This window comes from Kogia breviceps, chromosome 3 (assembly GCF_026419965.1).
Source record: "Kogia breviceps isolate mKogBre1 chromosome 3, mKogBre1 haplotype 1, whole genome shotgun sequence".
Lineage (NCBI taxonomy): Eukaryota > Metazoa > Chordata > Mammalia > Artiodactyla > Physeteridae > Kogia > Kogia breviceps.
In genome coordinates, this window is record NC_081312.1 from 137,220,162 (window position 1) to 137,247,808 (window position 27,647).

The 27,647-nt window shown below is 42.2% G+C and overlaps 2 protein-coding genes across 10 annotated transcripts in view; both read right to left on the reverse strand.

Moving 5' to 3' along the window:
* The window catches only part of ZNF609 (zinc finger protein 609), a 229,953-nt gene extending 222,534 nt beyond the window's left edge, over positions 1–7,419 (reverse strand). For 3 of the 5 annotated variants that reach the window (XM_067029659.1, XM_067029658.1, XM_059057690.2), the window contains exon 1: positions 3,572–3,668. The gene's annotated coding sequence lies outside the window, so the exon portion shown is untranslated. Of the gene's footprint in view, positions 1–3,571; positions 3,669–7,404 lie in introns of those variants that run through there. The other 2 variants (XM_067029657.1, XM_067029654.1) reach the window with 2 other exon arrangements.
* A 1,858-nt stretch (positions 7,420–9,277) lies between these two features.
* TRIP4 (thyroid hormone receptor interactor 4) overlaps positions 9,278–27,647 on the reverse strand; it is a 72,574-nt gene continuing 54,204 nt past the window's right edge. For 2 of the 5 annotated variants that reach the window (XM_059057728.2, XM_067029660.1), the window contains 2 exons: positions 24,797–24,899; positions 9,278–9,578 (listed from right to left, as the gene is read on the reverse strand). In XM_059057728.2, the coding sequence (XP_058913711.1) occupies positions 9,511–9,578; positions 24,797–24,899 (171 nt within the window). In that variant the 3' untranslated portion in view covers positions 9,278–9,510. Of the gene's footprint in view, positions 9,579–20,802; positions 22,099–24,796; positions 24,900–27,647 lie in introns of those variants that run through there. The other 3 variants (XM_059057730.2, XM_067029661.1, XM_059057733.2) reach the window with 2 other exon arrangements.

The window sequence follows — 27,647 nt, forward strand, 5'->3', positions numbered from 1 at the left end:
AATACAATAGGGCCATCTAGGACCATGTCTAAGGCAAGCTACTCAGTAATCTAAAAGAAACACAGAGAGAAGGAAGAATCTCTTTTCTCTATTCCATTATCATCTCACTAACAAACCATTATCAGGCATTAAGAAACATGAAACAAAGAAGAATTTCACACATATGAACTGAACCTAAACCACGGAAGACCAAGTATTTTCTTGTCACTGTGGCATGTGATTCTTTAACCACCTGCTCAATAATCCCTCTGCAACTGCACAGCTGCTGCCAATTCTACATGCCCAGCTAGGCAGGAGCTTTGGTGAATTACCTGTTCCTTAGTGAAAACAGCCCTTCACTGACCCTTAGTGGGCCCAGAACCTGCCAATCAGCATCACCTCTCTTCATTTTGTCTGTCACAGCCAACTTTTATGAGATATCACGAAGGCATATTTAGTACACTACATGATTTTGTACTTTGCAGGGTTTTTTCTTTTTTTAAAAGGAATCTGATTTTTAAAAATCAGGCAGAAGAGAGAATTCAGCTGCTTAAAAGAAAATTTGCCACACAACATAAGGCTGCCTCATCTCAGAGTGGCCCCATCTGTCTGGCAGTATTCCCATCCATGCCCAGTTTCCACAAGGGAAATAACAATTGCTTAGCTACCTATGGAGCAGGAGAAAGTAGCACTAGAAGGTTCTATAGTACCTGGCAGTGATGAGAGAGAAAACACAGTGTGAACTTCTAGAGACCACACATCATTCCTGTACTTGTTAAGTCTCCACGGCTGAGCCCAGGCAGTAGTGTTCTGAGTCAAATAAGTAAGGAGTGGCACTTCCACTTCACAGAGCAATCAGTAAACCCCTCAACAAATTATCCTGTTCCAGTCATTTAGTTGCTATATGCTAATTGCAACATAATTACTACCAGGAGCCAAAATTATGCTTCCATATCCTCACACAAAATAAGCAATAATCTGTCCAGCTATCTAGACCTCTCACAAGGAAACATTCTCTAACAAGAAGCTGGGGGGAAAAAAATCCAAAGTGCTCTCTGAAATATGGTCACAGTCAGAAGGCTTTTATAAGACTCCTTGTGGCAAGGGCCCAATTCTGAAACCACTAAATCTAATCAGGGCAAATTTAATCTGAGGCTTCTGCCTTCACTGTCACCTGACAGGATTAAGAAATGAATGCCAACAGCCCAGGAGCAAAAAGCTTTGGACTCAGTTTAGCTGAGACTTCACTCAGAGACCTAGGACATATAGTTGGAAACAGTCTAATGACAGACAACACCTCTAGTAAGACTTTAAGACAGTTCTGTCATCAAGAAACATAAAGGTCAGAACAACCTGTTCCCTCCTAACAAAGCCCAACACCTAAGTGGCAAGCCATCATTTTTAAGAAACTCATTGAAAGAGAAAAGGGAAGCAACGTGGTCAGACTTAGGGCCTCAGAAAGACCTTTACCACAACCAAAGGCTAAAGTTCCTCTTCAACAACACTCTATAGGAAATGGTTGGCTATTGTGTACAGTGTATATTGTGCACAACTGTCCTCCCACAATGAGTTTGATTTCTAATCTCTTTTTAAAGAAAAGTTTTCTTTAATGTCCTAAAGGAAAACCTCATTTCTAGCCCCCAATAATTCTTTACCCAACTAATAGTACCTAAATACTATTTGGGCACTTCTATGAGGTAAATGCAAGGACAGGGTTCCTTCTAGCTTGTTCTCATCCTTCTCTCATTAGTAACTCCCAATATCTCAAATGATTTTTTTATGTTCATCTCTCTGGCAAACTTCTCCCTAACACAGAAGCACATATGGATTTTCTACACAATGAACAAGTCATCTCCTTTCACCAGAATTAAAATAAAGATAAAAAGGAAAGTTGTTTCATTTCCCCAGCCCTTGCCCAGATAGGCAAATTCTGTGGCTTTTTTGTTGTGCAATTATTCTGACCAGGAAGTCACCATTAAAAAGGTACTTGGTCCTTGACTCCCTATCTTAACCCTGCACAGGTTTTTAGTGGTATTCCTAAACGAATAAACAAAAATCTTTGTGTCCCATCGCTATAAAAAGGATTTAAATATGCTGGCTCAAACAAGAGTAAAACCCTCCCCTTGGAGTCTTCTTCCTTAAAAGTCTGACACAAACATCAGGGTTGAGTCTCCCAGCCACTCTTCCTCCTCAACTCAGTACAGGCTAGCCAAAGAGGCAGGCACAACATGGCTGGCATTCCCTATTCTTCTGAAAAATGTGTGCCAATGAGCTCTGCATTGTTCCTCACTCAAAAAGAAGAGCCTTTCTGTCTGGCCTCCTCCAATGGCAAGCCCCAGTCTGGAAAAGGAAGAAAATGGCACTGAGGAGCCTGGGAGATGGAGCATGTCCAAAGCTCTCAGACAAGACTTGAACCTATGACCTTCACTGTGTACACAATAGGCGGGTGAGAGGGACCGGTTTATCTCTGCAGCAGCAGTTCTCAGCCCTGGGGTAGCAGTCCCGATAAAATGACACGACTATTGTGTGTGGCAGCAGAACAGTCATCTCCTCACAACAGCCTAAACCAGCACTCCCTCCCCCAAGACAAAGCAGCAGGGGTGAAATTAACTCAAGGCTGCAGAGCAAAGCCTCATACAGAAAAGAGAGGCCTGTAGGGGACTGGGGACTCTCCTCAACCCCTAGGGCTCTGGACACATGGCTGGAAACAGACAGGCTTTCTTCCCCACCTTTCCCACTCTCATTTGGGTTGGAAGCTGTTTCTTAGAGAATTTAATCATCTGTGATTTTTTCAGAAATATTCCCGCTGAAGGGCTCTGATCTCTCCACCCTGTGTGAGCCTAATTCCTAGAACCTGAAATGACTGTTTGCTGCTGCCTGTTTCACAAACACACATTAATTGGTCAGATGTGTCTCCTCCTCCTCAACCCCAGAGGGAGGAAGGAGAATCTGAGCAAAGCAGAGATGATCCAACCGTAATTACACATAAAGGGAAAAGAGGGCAGCACGGGTTTTCCAAACAGGACAGGGTCACAAACCCTCCCGGGGGTACTAGGATAGCAGTTAAGGCCAGGCCCAGGAATCCCTCCATCTTGAAGAAAAGGACAGGAGTAAATGTGACCTGAAGACTGGAAGGAGTACACACCCACAACCTACTTACTGCACACTCCCGGCCACCTTGCTCCCCCCTTCTGGGCTGCGCACACGTCCTGCTCCCAGACCCTCACCCTGAACCCCCCTAACTCCCTGACTAGCTCCAGTCGCCCTGGGCCCCCTCAAGATACCCAGACTCGCCTTTGAAACTCTCTGGCCTGTCCCCACAACCTGGCCAAACCCTACTCCCTCTCGGGCACCCCTACCCTCAGCCGGAACCGGCCCTGGCCGCGCTCTGAACTTCACCCCGCGCCCCTCGACGCCCCCTCCCCCACCCGCGCAACGACGCCCCCCACCCGCGCCATACACACCTTCCCCTCGCTCCGCCCCGGCCCCGCAACCCCCACTTCCTCTGTCAGGCGCCGCTACCCCTGGCCCCCTCGGCGCAGCCGCCTCTTTCCTCCCCCAACCCCGGCTCCACACAAAGCTCCGGACTCACCGCGCGGCCGGTCCCGGGAGCCGCCACCTCCGCCCGCCCGGGCCCCGGGCCGTCGAGCCGCCGCTGCTACGGGGCCCAGGCCGCCATCCGTTCCCGCGGCCCCTCCCCCCCACCCCACCCCGCCTCGTCTCCGGCTCTCCGCCCCCTCCTCGCGCCGCTCCGCCCCGCCCGCCGGTGCCGCTGTGTCCGGGGCCGCGGGTCCCTCCGCCGCCGCCGCCGCCGCCGCCGCCGCCGCGATCCGGGACAACCAGGGCCGTCCGCAAGACCCGGACACTGGACTACCAGGCACTCGGATCCGGATCCCGGGTTGGTGTGCAGTCTGGAGCGGTAGAGCGCAGGGGAAACCCGGAACCTGGATGGAGGAACCAAATCCTGGGTCTCGAAACGCGCGGTCACACGGAGCCCGGATTAGAGACTCGGAGCCCGGATTAGAGACTCGGAGCTCTGGGAATGCTGGAAAACCCGGCGAGCCGGTTAAAACGGAGATAAACTCGAAGAAACCTGGATTGGAGAGCTCGAACCTAACGCTCCCTCCTCGTGTAAAGAACTCTCGCTGGACCAGACTTCCTCACAGAGAGGTCTCTGGGGAAGTATCATACCTTAAACGCGGAAGACATCAATTCTGTAGGTGTCCAACCGTGGGGAGAGGAAAGGGTCACAAGGGGTCTGAACGTGAACATCCACAAAGAACAGAAGAGCAAGCACAGCTCATCGTGTTTCACCCATTTTATCCCTTGGTTCAGCAAAGTATCAATCCCCTAATTTTTTATCCTTTGTTCTCCAATTTCTTTTGTAGGATTACCACTAGCTTTCCTCTTAAAAGTACCCATTTCTAATCCTTTTAATATTACTTTTCACCTCACCACCCCATATCACCAAATCTTGTTGCCTTTTATTATCTAAAAGTCCTACGGTTCTTTTCCAACCCACCATTCCAACTATTGTAACTTTTATCTTATCTGCCATTCATCTGATTGCCCAGCACACTATCTAGTAGGCATCCTGTCCTTGTTTAAGTGAACCCTCCCACTCACCCCTCACTCATGAAACTTATCATACTTTTCACCACCTCTTCCCTAAAACGTCCACCCCCCTTCCCTTGCGAAAAGAAATTTATCTTAATTCTCAAGTCTTAGCCTCAATTATGTCCTTGATCATCTTAGCTCTGCAGGGGTTTTTTTTGGCTGCGCAGCATGTGTGATCTTAGTTCCCTGACCAGGGATCAAACCTGTGCCCCGTGCAGTGGAAGTGCAGAGTCCTAACCACTGGACCGCCAGGGAATTCCCAGCTCTGCAGTTTTGATCTTTCCTTTCCCTTACCCTGAGGCATTCTTCAACAGTGCCACTCAAGAGAATATGTGACTTGGGGATAGAGCCAGGTCATAAAGTCTCTTTATATCTCCAAATACACATGCAAAAGGTGTGTGTGCATGTGTGTGTCCGTGTCCGTGTCCGTGTCCGTGTGTGTGTGTGTGTGTGTGTCTCAGGGGGTGATGGCTAAAGATGAACACTAAGCCTATCTGGCCTAGGATAAATAATCTCCCCTTGATCCACCCATATTCAGCTTGTTCTAGGACTGTACAAGAACAAAATTGACCCCAGGTGACAGAAAACCTCTAATCTGTACTGGACGATGTTACAAGTGAGGATTCAGCTACTTGCAGGTAGACAAAGAGAAGGGTTTAGAGACTTAGGTATGAATTAAAGGTTAACACTTGAGTAGTCATCTCCCATGACTCTACCACTGAAAAAGACTGGACTGCAAAAATGGGGAACAAAGCAAACATTCCTACAGTGAACTTCAATTTTTAGACAGAAAATTTTTCAAGCCTAGAAGAACCATTAAAAATTTTCAAGCAATTGATGTCCTATACAGTAAAAGAATCTTAAGTTTTGACTTCTTATTCCTCTAGACTAGGGTTTGGCAAAATATGGCCCACAGGGCAAATCAGGTGCAGTGCCTGTTTTTGTATGTCCCATGAACTAAGAATAAGAATGGCTTTTATATTTTTAGATGGCTGAAAAATAATCAAAAGAAGACTTTGTGATGTGAAAATTATATTAATATATTAATTCAAATTTCAGTGTCCATAAAAAAAGTTTTAGTGGCTCATAGCCATGCTCATTCACCTACGTATTATCTATGGATTCATTTCACTTGCACTGCAACAGTAGAGTTAAATAGTTGTAACAGAGACCATATGGCCTGAAAAGCCTAAAATAGTTGCTGTCTGGCCCTTTACAGAAAAAGTGTGCTGACCCCTGCTCTGAACAAGCACTGTCTGATAGAACTTTTTGCAATGATGGAAATATTCTATACTTGAGCTGTCCAATTCAGAAGTCACTAGTTACATGTAGTTATGTGAACACCTGAAATATGGTACTGTGACTGAAGAGCTGAATCTTAATTTCACTTAATTTAAATAATCACATGTGGCTAGTGGCTACTATATTAGACAGCACAGCTCTAGATGCTCCTCAAATCTTACGTATTGACATTTTTTGACCCTTGTCCCAACATCTCACTCCCTTCCTGTGATACATCTACACATTCTCAGTTGCCTTCTCTGCCCCACCTTTTCTACCTGACTCCAAGTCAGGGTACAATATTTACTAGGTTTTCTTTCTAGACTCTTCATTGTCACAACAGAAATCTGATCAGTCTACCAGGTTTCACTGCATGAATTAATCCACATTATGTGCACACACATAAATGGACACACATTTACACAAGTTTCTTTGTGTCAGAGGATGGCACTGTGGCTATGTTCTTTCTTCTCTGCATGAGAGAATTAGAAAGCCCTCCACATGCTAGATTCCTTGATGCTACTGGAGCCTGTGATATGGATCACCTCCCTCCAAACACATTCACAGAAGCTGAGAACAGCAGATGTGCACTTGCTATTTGAATCTCAAGGAAAAAAAATCCTTCATCACAGGACTTTCTTTCCTGCCCTCTGAGGCCTAATAAACTGAAGTTAGCTGATTTCTCTAGTTTAATAGATGCTTGCTTTTTTACTGGCCTTGTCTAACTGGGCAAGAGAACAACCCCAATACTGTCTCTATCTTGGCTAGGAGCTCTAGCAAAAGCATTAAAAAACAAAAAAACAAAAAAAACCCTTACCAAATGAAATGAAATCCACATAAATGGACTTCAGTAGAGACAGCAGTTAAAATGGAAAGAGATTAGGGTTATAACTCATAAAAAGCCATAACTTTGTAATTATTTGTAAAAGCAATCTTTATAGTCAATTTTTTATACCTACTCCCTAGGAAAAAACGGGTTTCTGTAAACTTCCAGCTTAAAAAGAAAAAAAGGGACACCTAGTTTTCTTTCTCCAGATTAGCTATAGCAAGCAAACACGCCCCCCCACCCCTACTCCATTCCAAACACCTATCTGCAAGGCCAAAGCCTCCTGAAAATCCTGGCAGAGAAAGACTCCAGTTTTATATATATCCTACTTTGAGCTTATATAATTGAGACTGTGTCCTGCCTAGAAAAACAAAAACGCTGAATCCTTTAGCTACTATACAAATTGAGAGCCAATGAACCCAACCATCCAAAAGAGGGTACAGATATTTAGGCTGTAGAAGTAAACCAGCTCAGAAATGTGGACCTTCCCTCAGGCCAAGCTGTCCCAGAGTTACAGGGTCAGTGCAAAGTGCTACATGTAAAGTACTGAAAGGCTACTCCTGGGCGAGTTTGTACTCAGACTGCTAAGATTTTCCACTAGGCTTTAAATTATGCTATTCATCACTGAGCAACTGACGGCCATCTACCCCCAAGTCTCTCCCACACTTCCTCCCGGGTGTCTCCACAAATAAAAGAGAGACCTTATACCACCACCACGTGAACTGAAGAGAGTCTTTCACAGTCTAACCATGAAAAGAAGAAGTTTCCAAGTTACTCTGCCATTTACTCATGTGGCTCCAGCTGCATATTTTGGATGCTGAGGTGGGTTTCTCATAAACTTGTAAAGTTCTTGTAAACTTTCTTATCACAGCACACAAAATGGTTGCATAACCTGAACTCTTGCATCTCCTGATGTTTTTCTTTAGGCATGCACACACAATCTATCCAGGTGGAAAAATCAATTCATACTCCTCTGTGTTCAGGCTGTCGTTCAAATAAAAAGGGAGAAAGAGAAACTTTTTTTTTTTTTTCTCCTTAGGCTCTTCACCTCCTACCTTTCAATTTTATTTTGGTATTAAGAAAACCAGGGCTTCCCTGGTGGCGCAGTGGATGAGAGTCCGCCTGCCGATGCAGGGACTGCAGGTTCGTTCCCCGGTCCGGGAGGATCCCACATGCCGCGCAGCGGCTGGGCCCGTGAGCCATGGCCGCTGAGCCTGCGCGTCCGGAGCCTGTGCTCCGCAACCGGAAAGGCCACAACAGTGAGATGCCTGCGTACCAAAAAAAAAAAAAAAAGCAAACCAGACAATTCCAGCACAGAATTCAAATTGCTACTGCTTGGTAAACTATTAACTGCATAGTGAACCCAGTGTGGCTTCATTAATAGTATTAGGGTCTGCAGAAGGCCAGGGAGAGACTTTTTTCCCCCTAAATAACTGCCATTGGCGTCCTTTCCAACTTTCTCTATAGAAGTTGAACAGAAAAAAAAAAAAAAGAAAGAATACAACATGCCTTCATCACTAGAACAAGAATTGGGTGGGTTTCGCCTGGGAATCCAGAGTGATCAGGCCCCCACAAAACCAATGCCCAGAGCTCTGCAACAAGCAGGGTTCACAGTTGAGTGAGCATCAATGCATAATGAGTGGAGGCATTTCAATGCAAATAAACGCTGAATATGAAGGATTAAAGAAAGGGGAAATTAATCTTTTTCATAACACAGGGCACTTTTTTCTCTCCCTTGCGCTCTCTTTTTTAAGTCATGCACACAACTGCTGGAGGGAATCCAACTTCCCCAGTGTGGTAGTGCTGCTTTATAAAAAGCAGAACATACACATTTAAGACCGTGAATTTCCTGAGGATGCCAGCAACTGAGATTCTGACAGCTCTTCTGAACAGCCTCAGAAAAAAAGTGCTTCACTAAGTGGGACCAGAATGACTAGTAAAAATCTCATTTCAAACCAACCTCCTATTTTTCCAAAGCTCATAGCTTCTTGGGGTATGGATGGTTTAAAGGGTTTGGTTTCAGCATTTGGGAATATTTGGATGCATTTACTGAAGGGATTTTATTTTTGTTTGTTTCTAATTGCTCCATCCAAGTGATACTTTTGCAATACCAACAAAATAAACAGGGCGGTTTCATGCTGCTTTAGTAGGTGGCTCTGTCTCATCCCAGTCTGATCCTCTTATGTCCTAATGTCTCAAACCAAAGAACAAAGTGGCAGCACCTCTTCAGGTTATCCCCCCACCCCACCCCCACCAAAATCTGCCAGTGAAGGTTACTCAGCTGAATACTATTCACTTGAAGAGATGTTGAACTAGAGCAGCAAAGTTGTTTAAAAACCTCTCTGTCCCATCACACGTTTCTATTAAACACAAAAAATTCCTCAAACATTCTAATACTCTACGAGGTTATCACTTTGAAAAAAAAAAACTTTAAAATTCAAGTGGTCCCTTAAAATACTGTTAACCTAGGTTAAGAATTTTCCTAACTAAAACAAATCCAAGCCTCAGAGAGGAAAATAATTTCCAACTTGTTCCTTTTTCTTCTGTATCATTCTGAGAAAAATGTCAAAGATCTAGAATTTTTAAAATAAGTCTTTATAAATAATGTATCCAAAGATTTTTGACCCGCTACAGAAAGAATCCCACTCTTTAAGAAAAATATACAGATTTTGATGAGTTTAAATTCTGAGAGGTTCAAGCCTGATGCCAAGCCTTTAGATGTCGACTGCTTCAATTCCAAAGGACCAGTGGATAGCAATTTTAGTACACAAAACTCCACTATGCTGTATAGTTCCTTTTTTCCTGGGTCAGACAGCTTTATTCTGCTTCATTAACCCCTTCTTTGCTCCTTGATGGATCTTGGAATCCAGTTTCCCTGTAAGGGAGAAAAAGAAGTCTCATTATTTATTTTTTTTATTTGCAATGCAAATCTTTCATGGCCTCCCAAGTCTTCTGGTTACTGTGTTTCTGTCACATTCAATTATCTTGCTTCAGGACTCAGACACTTTCAAACTTCAGAGTTTCATTCTGTAAGAATGAGGAAGCAATGGGAACACTGTATACGGACACACAAATATACGTACATACACGCACACAATGAGTATTCACCTAAAAATCTAAGAGGTTAATATTTCTAATTTTGTAGTTACTAGAAAAGAAACACTGTGTTTTCCAGGGTGCCTGATGCTAAGGCAAGTTTTTAAAGAATACACACATAATGATAAAGGAAGACATTTCACACAGTGGGAAACCCATTCCTCCAGGGTGCCTGATGCTAAGGCAAGTTTTTAAAGAATACACACATAATGATAAAGGAAGACATTTCACACAGTGGGAAACCCATTCCTCCGACCTGTTAACTGGCTGAGCATAAAGCATGTACCTCCCTCACAGTGAGAAAAGCAGTTCAACTCACTCCTTTGCTGCCTCAGACTTAATAGGGGGAGTGACCTGAAACAGTGGAATAGAATCCACATGAATGCTTTACTGACAAAGGGCCCCTATCACCAGTTAAGAAGGGCAAAGGTCATAGGCTGTATGACTCTCCTAAGTGTTAAAGTTAGAAAACAAACAACCTTCCTGTCCCAGGTGACCCTAATGAGAGGTACTTCACGGATGTGGTCTCTGACCTCTGACTCCTCAGATCTACCAGGATGAAGTTGGGTTCACTGGTAGCTGCCTTAGGAAATATCCATCTCATGAAGAAAAACTTACCAGAGTTCCTGTCTGCCTGGCCTGAGAACAGAGCTTGCAGGTTGCTTTCACCCACAAAAAGTCTTATTTAAGTCAATAGAGATGCTGATGCTGGAAACAAATAGTTCAGTTCAGCCTTAGCGCTAAATAAACAAAAAAACAAAAGCAGCTGGGTGTACTACAGGCCTATACCCACAACCACTGCCCCTTGTATGCTGTCATTTTCATCTGTTGCAGTAATCAGGTATAAGAGAGAAAGCACTGGACAGGAAGCCAGGAAACCCAGGTTCCAGTCCTCCTTTGTCTGATACCAACTAGATGAGTGACTTGGGGCAAATCATTAGATCTCTCTGGACTTCAATATCCTCATTTGTCCAACTAAGGTAAGAATACATGTCCAGACCACTGCACAAGGAGAGTGTGAAAAAAATTACTTCAATCTAACAAGTTTCCCTGTTTTCTTAATTTTTTTCTTCTTCCTCATCTTTCCAGGGCCTCTGGAATAACATTACTTCCTTCTCTGGGCTTCCTTAGAAACCATCACTAAGTGATATCCTAAATGATGTCCACAACAGTCACAATGATGTTGACTTTAATTTGGGCTTTAGGGCACAGAGTTTTCCCAGGGATTTAGGAGTTCTTTCATCCCCCAGGCTGTCTTGCTGGAAATCCAAACATGTGCCAGCAATCTGGCAAAGGGCCTTGTTACGAGGCAAGTTTGCCGTTGTATCCCTAAGACTACCAAATGGTAGGAGCTCAATAAATGAATTAAACAAAGAAAAGCAGACACCACAAATTTCAAAACCTTTACTTTGTAGGGACTACTAAGTAACCAAAAATAGCAGATATCAGATAAACATAAAAGAGTACTCATTGTAAAGCTGGTGGTACCCAGAGGTACAAAGGATTATTGCATCTCATTAAGCTCTTTAGGACAAGCTAGGACAGAATTTAGAATTCCATCTAGGACTACAGACTTCTAGTTCTCTGTACTGAATAAGTTAGAAGACCCAGGTCCCAGTTTTAGTCCTAAGACTACCATCTGTATAACCTTGAGGAAGTCACCTAGTCACTCCTGTCCTCAACTTTTTCAATGCCATGAGGAAACTGGACTACACAGTACTGAAGGCCCTTTGCAGCTCTGTGATACTGTGCCCTAAAAATGAAACGTAAATTGGAATACTTTGTTTCTGAGGCAATGTGATAAAGTGAGAAGAGCAGGAAACCTAGAGGTAAAAAGACCTGAGTAAAATATAATTTCTGTAAACCTGTTCACTCAGCTATAAAATGAAAGGAAGAAAAAATTTCTACTAACTTACAAAGTTGTTGAGAGGATTATAGCTAATGCTGAGTGTTTTTCTATATACTAAGCACTGCACCAAGTATTTTACATACACTGAATCATTTAATCAAATAATTAATTGAAATAATGTACATTAAAGGAACTTCTCTGGTGGCACAGTGGTTAAGAATCCACCTGCCGGGCCTCCCTGGTGGCGCAGTGGTTGAAGGTCCGCCTGCTGGTGCAGGGGACGCGGGTTTGTGCCCCGGTCCGGGAAGATCCCGCATGCCATGGAGCGGCTAGGCCCGTGAGCCAAGGCCGCTGAGCCTGTGCGTCCGGAGCCTGTGCTCCGCAACGGGAAAGGCCACAGCAGTGAGAGGCCCACTTACCGCAAAAAAAAAAAAGAATCCACCTGCCAATGCAGGGGACATGGGTTCGAGCCCTGGTCCAGGAAGATCCCACATGCTGTGGAGCAACTAAGCCCGTGCGCCACGACTACTGAGCCTGTGCTCTAGAGCCCAAGAGCCACAACTACTGAGGCCGTGCGCCTAGAGCCCGTGCTCTGCAACAAGAGAAGCCACCGCAATGAGAAGCCTGCACACCGCAACGAAGAGTAGCCCCCGCTCGCCGCAACTAGAGAAAGCCTGTGCGCAGCAACGAAGACCCAATGCAGCCAAAAATAAATAAATAAATTTATTTTTAAAAATATACATTAAAGTGCTTCATGAGTTCAAAGTTCTCTAAAAAACTAACGGTAGTCGTATTATTTATGCTAAGGCTTGGGAGCTGTGTTTCTTAGTTATGGTCTCAGTTTTACTTTTAATTTACCATATTTACCAGATAACTCTAGGCAAGACTTTTAACTATATTTATTTCAGGCTCCCCAAAGCTTTACTGTATAAGAATATTACAAATATAATTTTCATAAAACTCCAGTCTGACTGTGAAAGCCCTCACATGAGACCAGCACAGGTAAGATCAACCCATTGGAGCAGAGCACTCAATGGTAGGCAAACTAATCTCTGGCTTCAATGATGATGTCATAAAATGGAAAACTGATGCGAGGAAGGAGATACAGAGGACGAAGGATTTCCAGGGCACTCCCAGGGATTCAGAAAGCCTTTCATCCCCTAGACTAACCTAAGAAAACCATACATGTGCCAGCAATCTGTGAGCTCCTTACAAGTAAAAACTTCTTTGCATCCCTAATATCTACCATAGTGACTGCCAATAGTAGAAATTGGGTTAGCTGGGCAATGAAGGCCAGGGACTGGGGCTCCTTGCACGAAGAAGCAGTTATGGTGCATGCCCTCTGAACTCTGAGTTCTAGTTTAGCCTGGTTTTTTAAGACTTGGGATCTGGACAGTTAACTACAGTAATATACAGTACACTCTCTTAAAAGCAGAGTGATAATGCTTAGTTTCTGTATTTCCCCAATATTTTTACATTTAGTACATACAGCATTTCAGTGTTAAACCACATCCTCAATCATGATGCCTAAAAGAAAATCAAATGCATGTGCAGCAGATGGAGGAGAAGTTAAAAGGGAAAAAACTATTTGCCATCAATCGATATAACTCTCATAGGGATTTTCACATGCTTTGCATAAGATATAAGGCAGAATTTGCATGAGTTTATAAAGCATGTAGTTCATTTAAAGTAAAAAAATTACCTTCATCTCTTTGAGCATTCAACCTACATATTCTACTATACTTAACTTTTTTGCATTTCTTAATTTGAGCAGACACACAGCCAAGTGATTTCATATTGCACATTGTTTTCTGAATTATTTCAACTTCAAGAAGTGCAATTATCCTCAGGTCAAGCAAGCTCAAGTTTACATGTCCAAAAACATAAATAAAAATATATGCCTTTAATTTAAAGCAAATATATACATGTGATACAACATGTAAATGAGTTATATTGTAGACATTTATTTGCAAGTCAGAAGTTCGGAACTTAGAATAAATTTCTCATAGAACTAATCTATGAAAATTGGCTAGGGGCTTCCCTGGTGGCGAATAAATTTCTCATAGAACTAATCTATGAAAAGTGGCTACGGGGTTCCCTGTTGGTGCAGTGGTTAAAAATCCGCCTGCCAATGCAGGGGACATGGGTTCAGGCCCTGGTTTGGGAAAATTCCACATGCCACGGAGCAACTAAGCCCGTGAGCCACAACTACTGAGCCTGCACTCTAGAGCCTGTGAGCCACAACTACTGAGCCCACGTGCCACAACTACTGGAGCCCGTGCTCTGCAACAAGAGAACCCACCGCAATGAGAAGCCCGCACACTGCAACGAAGAGTAGCCCCCACTCACCGCAACTAGGGAAAGCCCGCATGCAGCAACAAAGACCCAATGCAGCCAAAAATAAATTAATTAAATAAATAAAAATTTTTTTAAAAGGACTTAAAAAAACAAAAGAAAAGTGGCTATGTTCCTAAGCCATCCCACAAGAAAAAAATATTTAAGGCACAGAGCTGTAACTGAAGTACTATAACTGAGTACTAATATTATTAATACCATGTAACTTAACCACTTCATGTAACAATATTCTAGAAGAAAATGTGAAGCATTCCAAATTAAGAGCCAAGTATAGGAACTCCCTGGTGGCGCAGTGGTTAAGAATCACCTGCCAATGCAGGGGACACGGGTGTGATCCCTGGTCCGGGAAGATCCCACATGCCACGGAGCAACTGGGCCTGTGCACCACAACTACTGAGCCTGCGCTCTAGAGCCCACGAGCCACAACTACTGAACCCACGTGCTGCAACTACTGAAGCCCGTGCACCTAGAGCCTGTGCTCCACAACAAGAGAAGCCACTGCAATGAGAAACCTGCGCACCACAACGAAGACTAGTCCCCACTTGCCTCAAGTAGAGAAAGCCCACACGCAACAACGAAGACCCAACACAGCCCTAAATAAATAAATAAATAAATTTATTATTATTTTTAAAAAGAGCCAAGTATGTATTTTCCCCTATGGCAGTGGGATTAAAGACTTTTCCAGATGTAAACTGCTGGAGGTGGTCCCTATGGCTTAAGGGAAGGAAGTTCTGGCAGAGTGTAAGGTTTTTAAAGACAGTAAGGATGAATGAAGGACAAAGGAATGAAGAGTTACAAGGAATAGAAACTTCACACCAGACTAAATCCTCAGGTAGGCTGGCTCCCTCTCAATAGAAGTTTTTTTCTGAGACACAGGGATCGGTCAACCTATTCTTTCTCCACCCCCCCAAACCCCCTCCAACCCCAACCTTTACCTATTGTTTCTGACCCATGTTTCACCTTGTCTGGTCTACCAAGGAAGAAGCTGCAGTCTCACAGTTTCTCTCCAGCCCTGCTGTCCCTAAAACAAGCACACAGCCCAGTTTGGCTTTTTAAAGCTTTTAACCAACAGAAGGAATGGGGAAAAGCTTTCTCTTAAGACCATCACCCTCCCCGCCCCCTATTAAACCTTGTGGAGAAAAATGAAGGTCATATGTGTGCTGAAGGTGGGTCTCTGGGAGGAGAAAGTACTGAAGTAAAACGTTTCAGAGAAATATATAAACTCTGTTTACACAAAATATTTTCTCACAGGAGTTTAAGCAGCAGATGAAAACCAAGATAGAAAGGAAGCTATGAAAACGTAACTGGGACTAAAGATCAAGTAGCAGTAGGTCTGGGAGAGAAGACTGACCACGTTTTCCTCCTACCACCAGTGTTGCCATCAGTGCCCACAGTAAGGTAAGAATGGAGTAGAGTAGGAAGGGGTAAAATTTCTCAACCTAAAAAGGAGAGAAAAAGGGAGATTTAAATCCTAAACAGTGAAGAAGAAGGAAAAAGAATTTCCAGGGACACTTGGCTAACAGGTGGGGTAAAGTATGAAGTAAATAATTTGTGTAAGTCAAGGGCAATTTATGTTCAGATTTTCTGACTTGCAGGAATCTCAGGAATATGTTTCACAAATCATGAGGGTGGCCTGAATTTTGCAGTGAATACACATGAATCTAAATTAATACTCCAAGCATTTCATTTTGTGATCAAAAGCAGTATTATCCATAGTGCAGTCAGCTAATCAATAGCATTAGTATCACTTGGGAGAAGGGCACAGGAACCTGTGCTTTAACAGTTCTCTAGGTGACTTTTATTTACATTACAGTCTGAGAAGTACTTCTTTACAGAACAGATTTATAAAATAGTTGGTTCACGACGAAACGACGAACAAGGTGACATAGTATTGAGCACAGCCGACAACAATGCATGCCCCAGAAGCATCCAGTTCACACAATGGGAAAGCAATGTCACAGAGTCATGAAATAGTAACTGACATGAGCAAATGGGAGAGTTGCTGATTTTTCTTTTAAACATCTTTATTGGAGTATAATTGCTTTACAATGGTGTGATAGTTTCTGCTTTATAACAAAGTGAATCAGTTATATATATACATATGTCCCCATATCTCCTCCCTCTTGCGTCTCCCTCCCACTCTCCCTATCCCACCCCTCTAGGTGCTCACAAAGGACTGAGCTGATCTCCCTCTGCGATGTGGTCGCTTCCCACTAGCTATCTATTTTACAACTGGTAGTGCATATATGTCCATGCCACTCTCTCACTTTGTCCCAACTTACCCTTCCCCCTCACTGTATCCTCAAGTCCATTTTCTAGTAGGTCTGCATCTTTATTCCTGTCTTGCCCCTAGGTTCTTCATGACCATTTTTTTTTTAGATTCCATATATATGTTAGCATATGGTATTTATTCTTCTCTTTCTGACTTACTTCACTCTGTGAAGTAAGACTCTAGGTCTTTCTTACTTACTTAGGACCTAGACAGACTCTAAGTCCATCCACCTCACTACAAATAACTCAATTTCGTTTCTTTTTATGGCTGAGTAATATTCCATTGTACATATGTGCCACATCTTCTTTATCCATTCATCTGTTGATGTACACTTAGGTTGCCTCCATGTCCTGGCTATTGTAAACAGAGCTGCAATGAACATTTTAGTACATGACTCTTTTTGAATTATGGTTTTCTCAGGGTATATGCTCAGTAGTGGGATCGCTGGGTCATACAGTAGTTCTATTTTTAGTTTTTTAAGGAACCTCCATACTGTTCTCCATAGTGGCTGTATCAATTTACATTCTCACCAACAGTGCAAGAGGGTTCGCTTTTCTCCACACCCTCTCCAGCATTTATTCATTTATTGATGATGGCAATTCTGACCGGTGTAAGATGATATCTCATTGTAGTTTTGATTTGCATTTCTCTAATTACTAATGATGTTGAGCATACTTTCATGTGTTTGCTGGCAATCTGTATATCTTCTTTGGAGAAATGTCTATTTAGGTCTTCTGCCCATTTTTGGTTTGGGTTGTTTCATTTTTTGATATTGAGCTGCATGAGCTGCTTGTGTATTTTGGAGATTAATCCTTTGTCAGTTGCTTCATTTGCAAATATTTTCTCCCATTCTGAGGGTTGTCTTTTCCTTTTGTTTATGGTTTCCTTTGCTGTGCAAAAGCTTTGAAGTTTCATTAGGTCCCACTTGTTTACTTTTGTTTTTATTTCCATTTCTCTAGGAGGTGGGTCAAAGAGGATCTTGCTGTGATTTATGTCATGGAGTGTTCTGCCAATGTTTTCTTCTAAGAGTTTTATTGTGTCTGGCCTTACATTTAGGTCTCTAATCCATTTTGAGTTTATTTTTGTGTATGGTGTTACAGAGTGTTCTAATTTCATTCTTTTACATGTAGCTGTCCAGTTTTCCCAGCACCACTTATTGAAGAGGCTGTCTTTTCTCCACTGTATATTCTTGCCTCCTTTATCAAAGATAAGGTGACCATATGTGCATGGGTTTATCTCTGGGCTTTCTATCCTGTTCCATTGATCTATATTTCTGTTTTTGTGCCAGTACCATACTGTCTTGATTACTGTAGCTTTGTAGTATAGTCTGAAGTCAGGGAGCCTGATTCCTCCAGCTCCGTTTTTCTTTCTCAAGATTGCTTTGGCTATTCGGGGTCTTTTGTGTTTCCATACAAATTGTGAAATTTTTTGTTCTAGTTCTGTGAAAAATGCCAGTGGTAGTTTTATAGGGATTGCACTGAATCTGTAGATTGCTTTGGGTAGTATAGTCATTTTCACAATGTTGATTCTTTCAGTCCAAGAACATGGTATATCTCTCCATCTATTTGTGTCATCTTTAATTTCTTTCATCAGTGTCTTGTAATTTTCTGCATACAGGTCTTTTGTCTCCTTAGGTAGGTTTATTCCTAGGTATTTTATTCTTTCTGTTGCAATGGTAAATGGGAGTGTTTCCTTAATTTCTCTTTCAGATTTTTCATCATTAGTGTATAGGAATGCAAGAGATTTCTGTGCATTAATTTTGTATCCTGCTATTTTACCAGATTCATTGATTAGCTCTAGTAGTTTTCTGGTAGCATCTTTGGGATTCTCTATGTATAGTATCATGTCATCTGCAAACAGTGACAGCTTTACGTCTTCTTTTCCTATTTGGATTCCTTTTATTTCTTTTCCTTCTCTGATTGCTGTGGCTAAAACTTCCAAAACTATGTTGAATAAGAGTGGTGAGAGTGGGCAACCTTTTCTTGTTCCTGATCTTAGTGGAAATGGTTTCAGTTTTTCACCATCGAGGACAATGTTGTCTGTGGGTTTGTCATATATGGCCTTTATTATGTTGAGGAAAGTTCCCTCTATGCCTACTTTCTGCAGGGTTTTTATCATAAATGGGTGTTGAATTTTGTCAAAAGCTTTCTCTGCATCTATTGAGATGATCATATGGTTTTTCTCCTTCAGTTTGTTAATACTGTGTATCACGTTGATTGATTTGCATATATTGAAGAATCCTTGCATTCCTGGAATAAACCCCACTTGATTGTGGTGTATGATCCTTTTAATGTGCTGTTGGATTCTGTTTGCTAGTATTTTGTTGAGGATTTTTGCATCTATGCTCATCAGTGATAATGGCCTGTAGTTTTCTTTCTTTGTGACATCTTTGTCTGGTTTTGGTATCAGGGTGATGGTAGCCTCGTAGAATGAGTTTGGGAGTGTTCCTCTCTCTGCTATATTTTGGAAGAGTTTGAGAAGGATAGGTGTTAGCTCTTCTCTAAATGTTTGATAGAATTTGCCTGTGAAGCCATCTGTCCTGGGCTTTTCTTTTTTTAATTTTTAATCACAGTTTCAATTTCAGTGCTTGTGATTGGTCTGTTCATATGTTCTATTTCTTCCTGGTTCGGTCTTGGCGTGTTGTGCATTTCTAAGAATTTGTCCATTTCTTCCAGGTTGTCCATTTTATTGGCATAGAGTTGCTTGTAGTAATCTCTCATGATCTTTTCTATTTCTGCAGTGTCAGTTGTTACTTCTCCTTTTTCATTTCTAATTCTATTGATTTGAGTCTTCTCCCTTTTTTTCTTGATGAGTCTGGCTAATGGTTTATCAATTTTGTTTATCTTCTCAAAGAACCAGCTTTTAGTTTTATTGATCTTTGCTATCATTTCCTTCATTTATTTCTGATCTGATCTTTATGATTTCTTTCCTTCTGCTAACTTTGGTGTTTTTTTGTTCTTCTTTCTCTAATTGCTTTAGGTATAAGGTTAGGTTTTTTATTTGAGATGTTTCTTGTTTCTTGAGGTAGGATTGTATTGCTATAAACTTCCCTCTTAGAACTGCTTTTGCTGCATCCCATAGGTTTTGGGTCGTTGTGTTTTCATTCTCATTTGTTTGTAGGTATTTTTTGATTTCCTCTTTGATTTCTTCAGTGACCTCTTGGTTATTAAGTAGTGTATTATTTAGCCTCCATGTGTTTGTATTTTTTACAGATTTTTTTCCTGTAATTTATATCTAGTCTCATAGCGTTGTGGTTGGAAAAGATGCTTGATACGATTTCAATTTTCTTAAATTTACCAAGGCTAGATTTGTGACCCAAGATATGATCTATCCTGGAGAATGTTCCATGAGCACTTGAGAAAAATGTGTATTCTGTTGTTTTCGCATGGAATGTCCTATAAATATCAATTAAGTCCATCTTGTTTAATGTATCATTTAAAGCTTGTGTTTCCTGGGCTTCCCTGGTGGCTCAGTGGTTGATAATCCACCTGCCAATGCAAGGGACATGGGTTTGTGCCCCGGTCCGGGAAGATCCCACATGCCGTGGAGCGGCTGGGCTCGTGAGCCATGGCCTCGGAGCCTGCGCGTCCGGAGCCTGAGCTCCACAATGGGAGAGGCCACAACAGTGAGAGGCCCGCATACAACAACAACAACAACAAAAAAAGCTTGTGTTTCCTTCTTTATTTTCATTTTGGATGATCTGTCCATTGGTGAAAGTGGGGTGTTAAAGTCCCCTACTATGATTGTGTTACTGTCGATTTCCCCTTTAATGGCGGTTAGTATTTGCCCTATGTATTAAGATGCTCCTATGTTGGGTGCACAAATATTTACAATTGTTGTTTCTTCTTCTTGGATTGATCCCTTGATCATTATGTAGTGTCCTTCTTTATTTCTTGTAATAGTCTTTGTTTTAAAGTCTATTTTGTCTGATATGAGAATTGCTACTCCAGTTTTTCTTTTGATTTCCATTTGCATGGAATATCTTTTTCCATTCCCTCCCTTTCAGTCTGTATGTGTCCCTAGGTCTGAAGTGGGTCTCTTGTAGACAGCCTATATACAGGTCTTGTTTTTGGATCCATTCAGCCAGTCTATGTCTTTTGGTTGGAACATTTAATCCATTTACATTTAATTTAATTATCGATATGTATGTTCCTATTACAATTTTCTTAATTGTTTTGGGTTTGTTATTGTAGGTCTTTTCCTTCTCTTGTGTTTCCTGACTACATAAGTTCTATTAGCATTTTCTGTAAAGCTGGTTTGGTGGTGCTGAATTCTCTTAGCTTTTGCTTGTCTGTAAAGGTTTTAATTTCTCCGTCAAATCTGAATGTGATCCTTGCTGGGCAGAATAAGCTTGGTTGTAGGCTTTTCTCCTTCATCACTTTAAATATATCCTGCCACTCCCTTCTGGCTTGCATAGTTTCTACTGAAAGATCAGCTATTAACCTTATGGGGATGCCCTTGTATGTTATTTGTTGTTCTTCCCTTGCTGCTTTTAATATTTTTTCTTTGTATTTATTTATTTATTTTGCGGTACGCGGGCCTCTTACTGCTGTGGCTTCTCCCATTGTGGAGCACAGGCTCCGGACACGCAGGCTCAGCAGCCATGGCTCACGGGCCCAGCCGCTCCGCGGCATGTGGGATCTTCCCGGACTGGGGCACGAACCCGTGTCCCCTGCATCGGCAGGTGGACTCTCAACCACTGCGCCACCAGGGAAGCCCTGTATTTAATTTTTGATAGTTTGATTAATATGTGTCTTGGCGTGTTTCTCCTTGGATTTATCCTGTATGGGACTCTGTGCTTCCTGGACTTGATTAACTATTTCCTTTCCCATATTAGGGAAGTTTTCAACTATAATCTCTTCAAATATTTTCTTAGTCCCTTTCTTTTTCTCTTCTTCTTCTGGGACCCCTATACTTTCAATGTTGGTGCGTTTTATGTTGTCCCAGAGGTCTCTGAGACTGTCCTCAATTCTTTTCATTCTTTTTTCTTTATTCTGCTCTGCAGTAGTTATTTCCATTATTTTATCTTCCAGGTCACTTATCCATTCTTCTGCCTCAGTTATTCTGCTATTTATTCCTTCTAGAGAATTTTAACTTTCATTTATTGTGTTGTTCATCACTGTTTGCTCTTTAGTTCTTCTAGTTTGTCGTTAAACGTTTCTTGTATTTTCTCCCTTCTATTTCCAAGATTTTGGATCATCTTTACTATCATTATTCTGAATTCTTTTTCAGGCAGACTGCCTATTTCCTCTTCATTTGTTAGGTCTGGTGGATTTTTGCCTTGCTCCTTCATCTGCTGTGTGTTTCTCTGTCTTCTCAGAAGACATTTTGCTTAAATTACTGTGTTTGGGGTCTCCTTTTCACAGGCTGCAGGTTCGTAGTTCCCGTTGTTTTTGGTGTCTGTCCCCAGTGGCTAAGGTTGGTCCAGTGGGTTGTGTAGGCTTCCTGGTGGAGGGGACTAGTGCCTGTATTCTGGTGGATGAGGCTGTGTCTTGTCTTTCTGGTGGGCAGGTCCATTTCTGGTGGTGTGTTTTGGGGTGTCTGTGGCCTTATTATGATTTTAGGCAGCCTCTCTGCTCAGGATGGGGTTGTGTTCCTGTCTTGCTAGTTGTTTGGCATAGGGTGTCCAGCACTGTAGCTTGCTGGTCACTGATGGAGCTGGGTCTTGGAGTTGAGAAGGAAATCTCTGGGAGATTTTTGCCATTTGATATTACGTGGAGATGGGAGGTCTCTTGTGGACCAGTGTCCTGAACTTGGCTCTCCCACCTCAGAGGCACAGCCCTGATGCCTGCCTGGAGCACCAAGAGCCTGTCATCCACACGGCTCAGAATAAAAGGGAGAAAAGAAAGAAAGAAAGAAAGAAGAAGATAAAAAAAAATAACATAAAATAAAACAAAGTTATTAAAATAAAAAATAATTCTTAAAAAAAAATTTTAAGTAATAAAAAAGAGAGCAACCAAACCAAAAAAGAAATCCACCAATGATAACAAGTGCTAAAAACTATACTAAAACAAACAAACAAACAAACAAACAAAATGGACAAATAGAACCCTAGGACAAATGGTAAAAGCAAAGCTATACAGACAAAAACACATACAGAAGCATATACATACACACTCACAAAAAGAGAAAAAGGGAAAAAAATATATATATCGTTGCTCCCAAAGTCCACCTCCTCAATTTGGGGTGATTCGTTGTCTATTCAGGTATTCCACAGATGCAGGGTGCATCAAGTTGATTGTGGAGATTCAATCCGCTGCTCCTGAAGCTGCTGGAGAAATTTCCCTTTCTCTTCTTTGTTCGCACAGCTCCTGGGGTTCAGCTTTGGATTTGGACATGACTCTGCATGTAGGTCGCCTAAGGGTGTCTGTTCTTCACTCAGAGAGGACAGGGTTAAAGGAGCAGCTGATTCGGGGGCTCTGGTTCACTCAGGCCTGGGGGTAGGGAGGGGTACAGAATGCGGGGCGAGCCCGCAGCTGCAGAGGCCGGTGGGACATAGCAACAGCTTGTGGCGCACCGTGTGTTCTTCCGGGGAAGTTGTCCCTGTATCACGGGATCCTGGCCGTGGCGGGCCGCACAGGCGCCCTGGCGGTGAGGTGTGGAGAGTGATCTGTGCTTGCACACAGGCTTCTTGGTGGCTGCTGCAGCAGCCTTAGTGTCTCATGCCCGTCTCTGGGGTCTGCAGTGATAGCCACGGCTCGTGCCCATCTCTGGAGCTCCTTTAAGCAGCGCTCTTAATCCCCGCTCCTCGCGCACCAGGAAACAGAGGCAAGAAAAAGTCTCTTGTCTCTTCAGCAGCTCCCGACTTTTTCCCGGACTCCCTCCCAGCTAGCCGCGGCACACTAGCCCCTTCAGGCTGTGTTCATGCAGCCAACCCCAGTCCTCGCCCTGGGATCCGACCTCCGAAGCCCGAGCCTCAGCTCCCAGCCCCTGCCTGTCCTGGTGGGTGAGGAGACAAGCCTCTCAGGCTGGTGAGTGCTGGTCGGCACCGATCCTCTGTGGGGGGAATCTCTCTGCTTTGCCCGCTGCAACCCTGTTGCTGTGCTCTCCTCCGTGGCTCCCCCCTCCGCCACCCACAGTCTCCGTCCGTGAAGGGGCTTCCTAGTGTGTGGAAACCTTTCCTCCTTCACAGCTCCCTCCCACTGGTGCAGGTCCCGTCCCTATTCTTTTGTCTCTGTTTTTTCTTTTTTCTTTTGCCCTACCCAGGTATGTGGGTAGTTTCTTGCCTTTTGGGAGGTCTGAGGTCTTCTGCCAGAAATCAGTAGGTGTTCTGTAGGAGTTGTTCCACATGTAGGTGTATTTCTGATATATTTGTGGGGAGGTGATCTCCACGTCTTACTCTTCCGCCATCTTGAAGCTCCTCCGCTGATGTTGTTTTTAAAAGGAAGTTAGGGACTTCCCTGGTGGCGCAGTGGTTAAGAATCTTCCCGCCAATGCAGGGGACATAGGTTCAATCCCTGGTCTGGGAAGATCTCACATGCCACAGAGCAACTAAGCCCATGCGCCACAGCTACTGAGCCTGAGCTCTAGAGCCCGCGAGCCACAACTACTGAAACCCGCGCACCTAGAACCCACGCTCTACAACAGGAGAAGCCACCGCAATGAGAAGCCTGTGCACCACGACAAAAAGTAGCCACCGCTGGCTACAACTAGAGAAAGCCCGTGCACAGCAATGAAGACCCAGCACAGCCAAAAATAAATACATTTATTTTTTTTAAAAAAGGGAAGTTAGCCAAAGAGGACACCACTATATGTTTCTTGAGATTCCTTGGAAAGAGAAGAGGCTGCTGTAGGATTAGACAGAGGAAGAGAAGTTGGGAGTTGAAGAAGAGTTGGAAGTTGAAAGAATCAAGTCACAAGCACTTCCTAAGAAGTGAATATGCAGAGGGTACTATAATCACAAACACATAAAAGCAAACATTACAGAAAAGAAAACCATCAGGAGATTTCAAAAAGAGGATGAAAAGCAAGAGGGGTAGAGCAGAGTTCTAGGAAGCAGTAATCAAGGGAATAGTGGGAAGTGGTACCTCCAAAATAGAAATTCAAAAATAGACACTTAAAAAGTTAAGTCTTATTCTCAGACTGAATACTGAAGAACAATGGATAAATGACAATGTTGCCACTGGCACTGGCTTAATACTTCCTTTAATAAGAACAGTACAGTGGGGCCAACGTACTCTTTTGGCTGACAAATAGGATTTTAAAGGTAATGGGGTCCTAAATGGAAGTTTAGAGTGATTCACTCATATACCAATAATTGTGGATCGAGGTATATTTTGGAAAGGCTATACTGTAGTTAACCTAACATTAAAGTTATTGATAAATAGAATTTTTTTAATTGAAGTATATTTGATTAACAATGTTGTGTTAGTTTCAGGTATTTGATAAGTAGAATTTTACTAATCCTCCAAATATTTGAGATGACATAGAACAGGGTAAAAAGAGAAAAAAAATTTAAAGTTAAACAAGTGAGATTCAAGACAAAAAGAAAAAAATTAGCCCATCAAAGCCTGTGACTTACAGATTTTTGGACTTCCTTTAATAGGAAACTTCACAATCATTTCCTGGGGATTTGTGCAGATGAAAACAAATGGAGAATCAGATTCTTGACTCATGTCTGGATACTGTGAAATATAAAAATAAAAAGTTCAGCCTAGTTGGAACAAATTTTGAATTTCAAGGAGATCAAAGGATGTCCCAGAATCCACCTCAACATTCTGATAATAGTACTCTCCATTACACAGTCAGGTAAAGAGGATTATGCTCAGTAAGCAAGAACAAACCTTCAACTTTCCCCAGGCTTTAGCACAGTATTCTTATACAGTCTTTTGCCCACCATCTGTGACTTCTTATAATGGAAACAACTTCTTAAAAAAAGATGCCTGACATCTTCCCAGAGAATCAAAACTGACTAGTCTTCCAACATAAGTGACTGTGAGTTGGGAGATTCAGAGGTCTCCTTCAGGAACATCAGGCACCCCCAGGTTCAGCTCAAGTGAAACAGTGGAAGATTTAAGAAAAATAGAACATTTGTGGAAATTCTGCCACAAACAATCAACAGAGCCCCTCTCTCACTAAAGGGAAGGAAGATGATTCATTCTGAAAGGTATGAACATGCCGAAGTTGTTTTGCTGGATGCATTCCAGACTCACTTAGGGTGAAAAGGTAATGGTAGAGCAATTCTGAAAATAATTTAGAAGCCACCTTTGGATCTCATATCACAAAACAAATCTGTGTGAATACTTAGGACTTTTACTCCTTCTGCAAAGACAGACACAGAACGTGGAGTAAGACTATCTGGCCACACAATCACAACTTAAGGAACAACTGGGGTTGGCAGTAAGTGTTCTCTAGCAAGGCCCAACTGACCAGGTACTTTATTATTTCCTATCTTGGGATGTCTTTTGTTTAGCATGCTGGATAAATACGACTCAAAAGCTGACTATGGCTGTGGGTCAGGCTTCATCACCGGAGGAGCCTTTCTCCTAGTAATTAAAAAGTATGAAATTATTTTCCACTCTTATTCACCTGCTAAGATGTGTCCTCGAAGATATAAAAGGCTTTAAAGTAAAAATGGAGGCTTCAGTAAAATAAATAAGAAAATTCAAATGTCTCTGTAACTAGTGGAAGCATAAACAGGTAACTTCTTTACTGACTACACTGTCCTAATGCTGTGAAGAAACAGAAGGGATTTACAGTGGCTTTTAGTCCCGCCCACATACCATGGGTTTCTGTGTGGGACAGGTGTGGCATGTACTTTGATAAAACATAGCTTAATATCAAGCATCAGCCACATTTTTATATTCACAGGCACTCACAATTATATTCACATGAACATTCAAAATGCTCATGGTAGAAAATAAAGACTAAAGATGGAAGGAGAAACGTTCTTCTTTCCTTATCCTTTGGATCTTTAGAATGCAAAGAAAAGCAGGGTAAGCTGTTCCTGCTGAGGTGCTTTGGGACAAATAAAACCAGAGGCTGCCATCAATTTCTTTAAACCTAATTCTACAGAGGCCAGAGCAGGAACAGTCATCATTCACATCTCTTCAATTTTCCTGCTCTTTCTTCTCTGTGTCTAAGAGAGTGTCAAGGCAGAGGACAAACCTGCCAGGACTTCACAGCTCTGCTTTTCCAAAACTACAAGCCATTTCACTCCTCTTTCTTCCACATCAATAAATGTTCTCTCTACTGGATCAATCCCACTAACAAACATACTTTCTATAATGTCTGCCATAAAACAAAAACTCCCCAGATCCCACTTTCTCCTCCAGCTGCTGCTCCATTTCTCAGATTCCTTTCGAAACAAAATTCATTAAAAGATTATCTATACACTCTGCCTCAAATTCGTCTCCTATTTGTTCTTGAATTCACTATAGAGAGGCTTTCACTCCCGTCACTCCACCAAAACTGTTCTTGTAAAGGTTATCGTTCACTTCCATGCTGGCAAATCAAACGATCAATTCTCAGTCCTCATCTTAATTGATTTATGTAGAACTTCACAGAATTCTTCTCTCCCTCCTTCTTGAACACATTCCTCACTTTGCTTCCAGGATACAATTCTCCTTCTGGTGTTGCTTCTTCACTGACTGCTCCTCATTTCCCCATCCTTTAAATGCTGGAGTACTTCAAGAGTTAAACCTCAGACCTCATCTCTCTCTACATTCACAACCTTGGATATTTCCTTCAGTCTCAAAGTTAAAAAATAAGGTCCTGAATTTGTAACTAGGAGAGGTGATGGATGTTAACTAAACTTACTGTGGTAATCATTTTGCAATATATAGATCATATATCAAATCTTCATGTGTACAACCTTAAACTAATACAATGTTATACACAATTATATCACAATAAAACAGGAAAAAAATAAGGTCCTGTAAATATAAATCAATACCACAATACTCTCACTAGGATGACTTATTATAAAACAAAACGAAAATGAAAAACAGGAAAAATAACAAGCATGGGTAAGGATGTGAAGAAACTGGAACCCTCATGCATTGCTGGTGTGAATGTAAAACGGTGCAGCTGCTGTGAAAAACAGTTCGGTGGTTCTTTTAAAAGTTAACCGTAGAATGACCATATGATCCAGCAATTCTACTTCTAGGTATATACTCAAAAGAACTGAAAGTAGGGATTCAGATATTTGTACACCAATGTTCACTGCAGCATTATTCACAATAGCCAATGGTTTCCACAATTCAAATGTCTAACAATAGATAAATGGATAAACAAAATATGGCATATACATACAATGGAATATTATTAAGCCTTAAAAAGGAATGAAATTCTGATAGATGCTACAACATGAATGAACCTAGGAAAATTATGCTAAGTGAAATAAACCATACACAAAAGGACAAATATTATAT